The sequence below is a fragment of the Gobio gobio genome, assembly GCF_949357685.1.
Source record: "Gobio gobio genome assembly, chromosome: 18".
In the NCBI taxonomy this organism is placed as follows: Eukaryota; Metazoa; Chordata; class Actinopteri; order Cypriniformes; family Gobionidae; genus Gobio; species Gobio gobio.
Genome location: NC_137111.1, coordinates 50,512,473 through 50,524,972, shown reverse-complemented (window position 1 = coordinate 50,524,972; position 12,500 = coordinate 50,512,473). Strand labels below are relative to the sequence as shown.

The following is a 12,500-nucleotide window of genomic DNA, read 5'->3' as shown; positions in this document are numbered from 1 at the left end:
TCAGTCCACACACACACACACACACACACACACACCCTGATGGAGTCCATCCGTCCACACACACACACACACACCCTGATGGAGTCCATCCGTCCACACACACACACACACACACACACCCCGATGGAGTCCATCCGTCCACACACACACACACACACACCCCAATGGAGTCCATCAGTCCACACACACACACACACACACACACACCCTGATGGAGTCCATCCGTCCACACACACACACACACACACACACACACACACACACACACACACACACACACACCCTGATGGAGTCCATCAGTCCACACACACACACACACACACACACACACACCCTGATGGAGTCCATCCGTCCACACACACACACACACCCTGATGGAGTCCATCAGTCCACACACACACACACACACACACACACCCCGATGGAGTCCATCAGTCCACACACACACACACACACACACACACACCCCTGAAGAAGAGCTGGTGTGATCATGTGATGCTCAGCTGAGGCTGTGATTAGCGGAGATGATTTAGTTTTCCAGGAGACAGACCGTTGAGTTTCTGAAGCTCTCAGATGTCAGTCCTGAGGATTAGAGGATTATTTATGGTTGTAGCATGACACTCACACTCACACTCACACACACACACACACACACACACACACGCTCAGTGATGTTGTGTCCTCTGGCCTGCAGTGGGTGGTGTTCTGGCCTCAGGATGTCCCCTATGGTAGTCTGGGTCCTCTCGGCGCTCTGGCCAAGCATGACTCTCTCTCACACACACACACACACACACACACACACTCACACACACTCACACACACACACACACACACTCACACACACTCACACACACACACACACACACACACACACACTCAGTGATGTTGTGTCCTCTGGTCTGCAGTGGGTGGTGTTCTGGCCTCAGGATGTCCCCTATGGTAGTCTGGGTCCTCTCGGCGCTCTGGCCAAGCATTTCGTGGACTATCACTATCCTGTGCTTTATTACGGGTGAGAGGATGAACACACACGGCCTCAATACGCCAGTCCTTCCGGAAAAATGCGGCTTTTTTTGTGATTGTTGTGGGCAAAAATCCTTGATTATGCGGCACGTTTTCTTAAAAAATGCAATGGAAAATGCGGGAACTTGCAAAAAGATGAAAAAGAGAACAAAAGCACAGAAAGTGCTGGGAATATTTCAGTTCTCATCTTGTTTTATTGAAGACCTTAAAACATTTACATTTAGTCCTTTAGCAGACGCTTTTATCCAAAGCCACTTACAAATGAGAGCAAAAGAAGCAGCTAGAGCAGTCCAGGGCTACAGTGTGTGCAAGTGCTGTAGCAAGTCTCAGTTAATCTAGCTCAGAACACACAGGACAGTTTTTATTTATTTATTTTAAATTACACAGACAGAAACATAGGTCCTTGAAATATCCGATTATGGTAAAATGCTTAAAGGGTTAGTTCAGCCAAAACTGTAAATTGTGTGATTAATGACTGAGCCTCATGTGGTTGGACACCCGTCAGACCTCCGTTCATCTTCAGACACAAATGAAGATATTTTAGTGTAAATCTGATGCTCTGAAAGGCCTCCATTGGCTCAACTTTACACTCTCAAGACCCTTAAAAGACACTAAAGACTAAAGTTACAAAGTCCATCTCACTACAGCGGCTCTACAATAACTTTATGAAGACGACAATAGTTTCTGTGCGCAAAAAAACCCTAAATAACGACTTATATAGTGATGACGATTTCAAAACACGGCCTCATGAAGCTTCGAAGCGTTATGAATCAGTGAGTCGATTCAGCGGTTCAGAGCGTTATGAATCAGTGAGTCGACTCATGATTCGGATCGCGTGTCAAACCGCCAAACTTCTGAATCGACTCACTGATTCATAACGCTTCAAATCGCTGAATCGACTCATTGATTCATAACGCTCTGAACCGCTGAATCGACTCACTGATTCATAACGCTTCAAATCGCTGAATCGACTCATTGATTCATAACGCTCTGAACCGCTGAATCGACTCATTGATTCATAACGCTCTGAACCGCTGAATCGACTCACTGATTCATAACGCTTCAAATCACTGAATCGACTCACTGATTCATAACGCTCTGAACCGCTGAATCAACTCACTGATTCATAACGCTCTGAACCGCTGAATCGACTCACTGATTCATAACGCTTCAAATCACTGAATCGACTCACTGATTCATAACGCTCTGAACCGCTGAATCAACTCACTGATTCATAACGCTCTGAAGCTTCATGATGCCGTGTTTTGAATCGGTCATCACTCCGGGAAACTGCTTTGCTTTGGTCTTTTGCTGTTATTTTTGTTGGCCAATGGGAGTTTGCGAGCTTCATCATGGTTTCAGCGATATCTATGGTGACGTTCGCGTCAGGTAATTACGTCACTTCAAAACGTTCCCATGGCAACAGGGGGAAATGGCGGCTCTTGTGTGAAGTAAACAAACATTTTTCAACTTTCTGCTAATATGACTTTTTTGCTACAAAAATGCGGGGATTATGTAATCATGCTAGCCCCGCATATTTTGCACACGGAAATCGGCAATTTACACGGCGAAAGTGCGGCGTATTTGAAAAAATGCGGCCCCCGCATAAATATGCGGACTTTAGCTGATTATGCATTAAATCATGCGATCGCATAATGACGTTTTTCTGGAGGGACTGATTAGTACTAGTACCTAATAAATATGTATGAGTATCTAACGAATGAGTTCTAGTAGCATGAACAGAGAAAGTAGTTTGTTTTAATGGTTAAATGTTAAAACGGCTTGCCATAATCTGGCCTTTTACAAAATGGTACAAAATATTCCTGAAATGAATGTCCTGATGCAACTGTGTGTGTGTGTGTGTGTGTGTGTGTGTGTGTGTGTGTGTGTGTGTGTGTGTGTGTGTGTGTGTGTGTGTGTGTGTGTGTGTGTGTGTGTGTGTGTGTGTGTGTGTGTGTGTGTTTCAGCTGGTATCTGACGTGGGTCATCCATGCGCTCGAGGCTCTTTATGCGCTGAAGCTCTGCAGGTAACACACACACACACACACACACACACACACACACACACACACACACACACACACACACACACACACACACACACACACACACACACACACACACACACAGATGTTTAGATCATCAGATGTTCTTCATACTCACTCTGTGCCAGAAGAATAAATACTGACTGATTTTGATTAGAATGATAAAAGTTAACACACAATGTCATTTAACCCTCTATGGTACGCAATATGATTTCAATGAGGAAAAAAATATTTGTGGAGTTTTTCCTGCTTAAAATAGGACACTATAACAATAGCAATACAATTTTTCATAATTTTTTTCTATTTTTAAAAGTTTTTTGTCTCAAGGCAACATTGAACCACAACGGACAAATTTAAACATTTGACATTTTCATGTAGAAAAAAGAAATATATTTATTGAAAACATCGATTTCTTTAACCAGACACCTGAACAAACACATTTATCCAGTTTATAATGTATTACAAACTTCATATTTAATAAAAATTAACATTTCAAATTCAGCTGTTGCTCTCAGGCGACATTATACCATCAACAAACACAAGAATGATCAAACCATCATATCAATATATCGTGTCAAGTTATCATATCAAGTTATCATCCTCATCTTCATCTCCATCTTCATCTTCATCCTCATCCTCATCTCCATCTTCATCCTCATCTTCATCCTCATCTTCATCTCCATCTTCATCCTCATCTCCATCTTCATCCTCATCTTCATCCTCATCTTCATCCTCATCTCCATCCTCATCTTCATCCTCATCTTCATCCTCATCTTCATCCTTCTCTTCATCTTCATCCTCATCTGCATCCTCATCTTCTTCATCCTCATCTTCATCCTCATCTTCATCCTCATCTTCATCCTTCTCTTCATCTCCATCTTCATCCTCATCTTCATCCTCATCTCCATCCTCATCTCCATCCTCATCTGCATCCTCATCTCCATCCTCATCTTCATCCTCATCTTCATCCTCATCTTCATCCTCATCTTCATCCTCATCTTCATCCTCATCTGCATCCTCATCTTCATCTTCATCCTCATCTTCATCCTCATCTTCATCCTTCTCTTCATCTCCATCTTCATCCTCATCTTCATCCTCATCTCCATCCTCATCTTCATCCTCATCTCCATCCTCATCTCCATCCTCATCTTCATCCTCATCTCCATCCTCATCTGCATCCTCATCTTCATCCTCATCCTCATCTCCATCTTCATCCTCATCTTCATCCTCATCCTCATCTTCATCCTCATCTCCATCTTCATCCTCATCTCCATCCTCATCTGCATCCTCATCTTCATCTTCATCCTCATCTTCATCCTCATCCTCATCTTCATCCTCATCTTCATCCTTCTCTTCATCTCCATCTTCATCCTCATCTGCATCCTCATCTCCATCCTCATCTTCATCCTCATCTCCATCCTCATCTGCATCCTCATCTCCATCCTCATCTCCATCCTCATCTGCATCCTCATCTCCATCCTCATCTTCATCCTCATCTCCATCCTCATCTGCATCCTCATCTCCATCCTCATCTCCATCCTCATCTGCATCCTCATCTTCATCCTCATCTTCATCCTCATCTCCATCCTCATCTGCATCCTCATCTTCATCCTCATCTCCATCTTCATCCTCATCTTCATCCTCATCTGCATCCTCATCTTCATCCTCATCCTCATCTCCATCTCCATCTTCATCCTCATCTTCATCCTCATCTTCATCCTCATCTTCATCCTCATCTTCATCCTTCTCTTCATCTCCATCTTCATCCTCATCTCCATCCTCATCTCCATCCTCATCTTCATCTCCATCTTCATCCTCATCTCCATCTTCATCCTCATCTCCATCTTCATCCTCATCTTCTTCATCCTCATCTTCTTCATCCTCATCTTCTTCATCCTCATCTTCTTCATCCTCATCTCCATCCTCATCTTCATCCTCATCTTCATCCTCATCTTCTTCATCTCCATCCTCATCTTCATCCTCATCTTCATCCTCATCTTCTTCATCCTCATCTCCATCTTCATCCTCATCTTCTTCATCCTCATCTTTTTCATCCTCATCTCCATCCTCATCTTCATCCTCATCTTCATCCTCATCTTCTTCATCTTCATCTCCATCCTCATCTTCATCCTCATCTCCATCCTCATCTCCATCCTCATCTCCATCCTCATCTTCATCCTCATCTTCATCCTCATCTTCTTCATCTTCTTCATCTTCATCTCCATCCTCATCTTCATCCTCATCTCCATCCTCATCTCCATCCTCATCTTCATCCTCATCTTCATCCTCATCTTCATCTTCATCCTCATCTCCATCCTCATCTCCATCCTCATCTTCATCCTCATCTTCATCTTCATCCTCATCTTCATCCTCATCTTCATCCTCATCTTCATCCTCATCTTCATCCTCATCTTCATCCTCATCTTCATCCTCATCTCCATCCTCATCTTCATCTCCATCCTCATCTTCATCTCCATCTTCATCCTCATCTCCATCTTCATCCTCATCTTCTTCATCCTCATCTTCTTCATCCTCATCTTCTTCATCCTCATCTTCTTCATCCTCATCTCCATCCTCATCTCCATCTTCATCCTCATCTTCTTCATCCTCATCTTCTTCATCCTCATCTTCTTCATCCTCATCTTCTTCATCCTCATCTTCATCTTCATCTTCATCCTCATCTTCATCCTCATCTTCTTCATCTCCATCCTCATCTTCATCCTCATCTTCTTCATCCTCATCTCCATCTTCATCCTCATCTTCTTCATCCTCATCTTCTTCATCCTCATCTTTTTCATCCTCATCTCCATCCTCATCTTCATCCTCATCTTCATCCTCATCTTCTTCATCTTCATCTCCATCCTCATCTTCATCCTCATCTCCATCCTCATCTTCATCCTCATCTTCATCTTCATCCTCATCTTCATCCTCATCTTCTCTTCATCCTCATCTTCATCCTCATCTTCTTCATCTTCATCCTCATCTTCATCCTCATCTTCTCTTCATCCTCATCTTCATCTCCATCTTCATCTTCATCCTCATCTCCATCTTCATCCTCATCCTCATCCTCACCCTCATCAGTTGTGTTTTATACCTTTTTTTAAGTGCTATAGAAATCGTGCAGATCATAATATCTGCAGTTATAGTATGTGAATTACTAATCTTATACGTGCATTACAAAATCATACAAAAATGCAAATACATTTCGAGGATTTTAACTCTTTTCCTTACAAAATAACTATATTTGTATCCAATCTAGTGTGTCTGGTTTGGCCTTGAGGCAACACACAGTTTTTTGTTATTAACTCTAAAACATTGATGTTATATAATGTAAAGTTCTTGAAAATACTTCTTTACTTACCAGTGAAGGGGACTCATATTTTTTGTGGGTGATTAACTGGACGGAAACTGGTGAAAAATGCACTTTTCATTGGAGAAAATATGGAGCCATGTGACCTGTGCACGTGTGCTGAAACGGGACACAAAATGGAGCCCTGTGGGTCATGTGACCAATTCTTTGCTCTTTCATTGATTAGTATTGGAGTTCTTCTTCTCTGAGATGGGTTTGACCAATAAATTGGTGTTTCATTGTATTAAAAATAAACTAAAATAGACACCGTACCACAGAGGGTTAAAAAAAGAGATGCAGCTTTTTAACTGCATGAGAAGAATCTGTATAAGGGTCAAAGACAAGACGTCCGGATCAAATTATGTTTACAAAAGTCATTTTATTTACATAAAAAAAACATGTTAAATGTAAGTAAACTGTCTACTATTTCAAAAAACTTTTGTCAAAATAAAATGTCAACATTTAGGGGAAATAATGTTCCAAAGTGTAAAATTGTCCTTCAGCGTAATGGTCCGGACTTTGATTTTGCCATTACATCTTTAAATAAATGTATAAAATAACAAGTAAAAAAATATATTTGTTTTCTTGGCATTTTCAAATGTGTGTTGGCTGTGTTATATTAAAAGGACTATGTCTTACTTATTTTTTTAAGTATTTAAATTACCAGAGGACTTTTGTCCCGAAAATCCAGTTTGTAAGAGATCGTTCAGTGTAACAGGATCATGAAGCCATTCTGAAATCATATTAATAAACATATCTGTGACATCATCATAAGGCCCTGAAGACCATGTGGAGCTGCAGAAAAGTGAATTCATTGCTCTTAAATATTTGATAATTCCACCTTTTACAAAACCGTTACAAAACCGCACGTCATTCAGTGAAATGCCAAAAAAACATTTATATTGTTAGAATTTTTAAAAAATAAGTATATGTTGTGAATAATTGTGATTTAACTTTACTGGTCAAGCTCACTTTTTGATAGAGATGTTCTGCAATATAAGCTGAAGTAGAAGTTTCGTCATTCAGGGTAATGCTTTTTTCATTCAGTGTAACAGATATATTTATGTAAAAAAATAAACAATACACTTATTCTAACCTGTAATCATTAAAATATATAAAATAATGTGATCATACAAAATTGTATTATATTTTAAATGATTTTCACTTCCTTACAAAAAGTTCTTGCTGGCAAATAAACCTAGTGGTTTGAAGGATAGTGGCAAAGTATAATGATTTAAAAATTACAATTAATTAGTATTTGTGGGCTGGACTTATTTGGATCTCTTAAAGGGTTAGTTCACCCAAAACTGTAAATTGTGTCATTAATGACTGAGCCTCATGTGGTTGGACACCCGTCAGACCTCCGTTCATCTTCAGACACAAATGAAGATATTTTAGTGTAAATCTGATGCTCTGAAAGGCCTCCATTGGCTCAACTTTACACTCTCAAGACCCTTAAAAGACACTAAAGACTAAAGTTACAAAGTCCATCTCACTACAGCGGCTCTACAATAACTTTATGAAGGCGAGAATAGTTTCTGTGCGCAAAAAAAACCCTTAATAACGACTTATATAGAGATGACGATTTCAAAACACGGCCTCATGAAGCTTCGAAGCGTTATGAATCAGTGAGTCGATTCAGCGGTTCAGAGCGTTATGAATCAGTGAGTCGATTCAGCGGTTCAGAGCGTTATGAATCAGTGAGTTGATTCAGAGGTTCAGAGCGTTATGAATCAGTGAGTCGAATCAGCGGTTCAGAGCGTTATGAATCATTGAGTCGATTCAGCGGTTCAGAGCGTTATGAATCAGTGAGTCGATTCAGCGGTTCAGAGCGTTATGAATCAGTGAGTCGATTCAGCGGTTCAGAGCGTTATGAGTCAGTGAGTCGATTCAGCGGTTCAGAGCGTTATGAATCAGTGAGTTGATTCAGAGGTTCAGAGCGTTATGAATCAGTGAATCGATTCAGAGGTTCAGAGCGTTATGAATCAGTGAATCGATTCAGCGGTTCAGAGCGTTATGAATCAGTGAGTCGAATCAGCGGTTCAGAGCGTTATGAATCATTGAGTCGATTCAGCGGTTCAGAGCATTATGAATCAGTGAGTCGATTCAGCGATTCAGTGCATTATGAATCAGTGAGTCGATTCAGCTGTTTGAATCGCCAAATTTCAGCAGTTTGTCGGTTTGACACGCGATCCGAATCATGATTCGACTCACTGATTCATAACGCTCTGAACCGCTGATTCGACTCACTGATTCATAACGCTCTGAACCGCTGATTCGACTCACTGATTCATAACGCTTCGAAGCTTCATGAGGCCGTGTTTTGAAATCGTCATCACTATATAAGTCGTTATTTAGGGTTTTTTTTGCGCACAGAAACTATTCTCGTCTTCATAAAGTTATTGTAGAGCCGCTGTAGTGAGATGGACTTTGTAACTTTAGTCTTTAGTGTCTTTTAAGGGTCTTGAGAGTGTAAAGTTGAGCCAATGGAGGCCTTTCAGAGCATCAGATTTACACTAAAATATCTTCATGTGTGTCTGAAGATGAACGGAGGTCTGACGGGTGTCCAACCACATGAGGCTCAGTCATTAATCACACAATTTACAGTTTTGGCTGAACTTACCCTTTAAATTGTCTTTTAATATACCATCAAATGATTCCTGTTTTAAATATGCCTAATAAGATTTTCTGATGCATAAATATTGTTACACTGAATGACATTTTAGTGGGTGTCTTCTGTAAATCATGGTAAAAAATGTGTGATAGTCATTATTTTTTGAACAGGACACATTCTAATGTACAGGAAAAAACTAAATTTAAAGCTGTATTACACATTTATTTTTTTGATGCTTGAAAACCCCTGTTTCGTCTTTGACCCATAAATGATTATTGTGTGTGTGTGTGTGTGTGTGTGCAGTGATAAAGGCATCACCAGCACTTCCACTCGTCTGCTGTGGTTTGCTCAGACCTTCTTGTTTGGTTTCGCGTCTCTTGGTCTTCTGCTCAAGTACAAACCCGACGGCCGGCCCAAGCGCCAGTGATGATGACCCGTTTCCCAGCCGGACTCTGATCCGCACATCCCAGATCCAGGTTACAGTCACGTCTGAGGCCTTTCACATGATCCGGTTCAGCTCTCAGCAGCACTACACTGCAAAAAATGCTTTTCTTACTTAGTATTTTTGTCTTGTTTTCAGTCCAAATATCTAAAAAATCTTACAAGAAGCATTGACTAGACAAGCAAAAGTTGTCGTCTTATTTTGGGGGAAAATAACTCAAAATTAAGGGAGATGAGATTCAGAGGTGGACAAAGTGCACAACTCCATTACTCGAGTGAAAGTAAAAGTACCACTGGTCAAATATTACTCTATTACAAGTGAAAGTTGTTAAAAACTATTTTTACTTAAGTAAAAGTACAGAAATACTTGCTTTTAAAAGTACTTAAGTATCAAAAGTAGATTTCCTTTTTTATGTCAATGCATTATTTTATCATTGTTGTATTATTGTATAAATGCATGGTGGTTTAAGCCAGTCAGTGATGCTCCTTACGACTACCTTAAACTCATTTAAATACTTAAAAGTTACAAAGCTTTTTACGAAGCTGCTGTCCCTTTAAGGCAGAATGCACAGATCCCACACACTGATACACATCCGATATTCCCCCAACTGTTTACGCTCACTTAAGACATAATCAACTTTGTTTACGTGAATACTTTCCAAAATAAAAATTGACATTGTGTGTATTGGTCTGTTTAAGTGCGAAAAACACACAAAAGAAGCTGAAATCAGTGCTCGTGCTCATCTCAGAGGCACAAAAACACACTGAACTGATCTTTCATCAGGCTTTATCAGATTCATCCATATGTCTGCGCTTCTCTTTCTCCAGACTTTTACATTTTGCACAAAAAAAAAAACACTTTTAAAGAAGAAAAAAAATCATCCACTGACTTGCAAAGCTGCTACAGAAACAACTTTTGACTTCGAGGATCTTGATAGAAATGTAGTGGAGTAAAAAGTACGATATTTGTCTTTCAAATGTAGTGAAGTTAAAGTAAAAGTTTCCCTAAAAAATAATACTTCAGTAAAGTACAGATACTCAAAAAGTGCACTTAAGTGCAGTACTCAAGTAAATGTGCTTAGCTACTCCACCTCTGATGAGATTAAAATAAGCAAAATAATCTTAATTCAAACAGAAAACAAGATTATTTTGCTTATTTTTAGCAACTCTAAAAATGCTTCTTAATGTAAGATTTTTTAGATATTTGGACTGAAAACAAGACAAAAATACTAAGTAAGAAAAGCATTTTTTGCAGTGAACATCTCTTATAATGCATTTGCTACCGAATATTTCTTCCAGGACACAGATTTACTTTAAAACCGTTTTCACTCAGAAATTCCCGGTAAATTTCAAACATTAATGAGACATTTTGAAGCACTTTGAGTTTTTAGAGTGCATGTTCTGCTGTAATTATGAGGGGTGATAATTAGAAATGAATAGAAATGATTCAGGTTCAACTTTTTAGCATTTTAATGATGTTGGATTATCTCAACATAAGTTGATTTGTCCTCCAGCGAGTGTTTCTCCAGGTTGGATGTGTTGGGATCTGAGTCTCTAGAGTTTCTACAGATCAAGAGGACTGCTCTTGTTAAAGAGATGGAAAATAAACTGATTTGAAACGTGTTTTCTGTCATGTGTTATTCCACACAGTCACTTCATAAAATATTCTGCTCACTGAAATATCACAGAAAAAACATGGACAAATATTGAAATGTTATGTTTCTACAATCATTTGGAGATTGAATGTGAAAATCTTCATCTTCCTCAGTGTTTCTGACCAATTATCTAATCATTCTTAAGACACATTTACTGGAGAAGAGAAATGACTGAAGATATTGATTAAAAAAATTAGTTTGTGCTAAAACAAAAGCAAAAATCTGCCAATGGAGGCAAAATAAACTCAATTAAAAGCGAAACGATTATTTCTCCGACTCCATTGGTAGATTTTTAATAAACTCAATTAAAAGCGAAACGATTATTTCTCCGACTCCATTGGTAGATTTTTAATAAACTCAATTAAAAGCGAAACGATTATTTCTCCGACTCCATTGGTAGATTTTTAGGAGCCGAGCACTGAAGGTACTCGTTAAGTGTTGCTATTCTTCTTCCGCTTGTGGGAAAGTTATGAAATATGGCACACAGATAGAGGACCGTCTGAATATGAACCACAGCTAATTTGGAGTCTGTAACTCAATCGCTCTAGCGCCACCACCTGTCCAAAGTTGCACTCTCGTTTACCACAAGGGCTAGAAACCAATGTTTTTCCGGGGACACTTTACACTACGGTTTCATTTCTCAACATTATTTAATGTATGACTAACCACGAGCAATACATGTGTTATTTTATTTGTTCATCTTTGGTAATGTTAGTTAATAAAAGTACTTAATTACTTAGTACTACTGTTAGTCAGGTGGGACGCCTGGTGCTCTTTTTTTATCGTCTTTTTTTCGTATCATATATTTGAGTAATTATCTTAAATTAGGGATCATTTGAAAGCTTACAAACTTAAAATTCATCCTATGAAAACTGTTTTGAAATCGGACATTGTGTTACCATGGAAACCGTACTCTAAATTCTTCTAGCAGGCTCCTCCCCCTAGTGGGCATCGTCATGTTTCGTATTACAACAATTATTTTAACTACTTTATAATCTAAATCTTTTCTAATCTTGACAAAACCCATATCGTCGGAAAGGTCTGCATCTCAAGGGTCAATATTTGGTGATGGAAGTGACAGAAATTTACAGGAAATGCATCAAAAAAACAATCAATGGAATGTGAATGACACCCGGTGGCTTTTGGTACAGCACCTAAACAACATCTCATGGGGACTTTAATTTTGGAACACAACTTGGTTAGACATATGGCTTTGATTTTGTAGTAAAAAAATTTTTTGTAAAATAAATATTTTATATGAAATAAAAAAATATTTAGTATAGTATTTTTAATTTACAGTAAATCTAAACTTCCATAACTTCATTATACTTTCATATTTTGAATTGCCTTCACTTCAGCAATAATTCGCTGAGTGT

The 12,500-nt window shown here is 39.1% G+C and overlaps 1 protein-coding gene across 1 annotated transcript in view; it reads left to right on the top strand.

The window, feature by feature from the left end:
• The window catches only part of tmem254 (transmembrane protein 254), a 14,068-nt gene extending 2,976 nt beyond the window's left edge, over positions 1-11,092 (top strand). Inside the window, exons 2-4 of the mRNA XM_079842556.1 lie at positions 906-1,009; positions 2,988-3,047; positions 9,332-11,092. Coding sequence (XP_079698682.1) covers positions 906-1,009; positions 2,988-3,047; positions 9,332-9,455 — 288 coding nt within the window. The 3' untranslated portion in view covers positions 9,456-11,092. The remainder of the gene's footprint in view (positions 1-905; positions 1,010-2,987; positions 3,048-9,331) is intronic.
• The last annotated feature ends 1,408 nt before the right edge of the window (positions 11,093-12,500 follow it).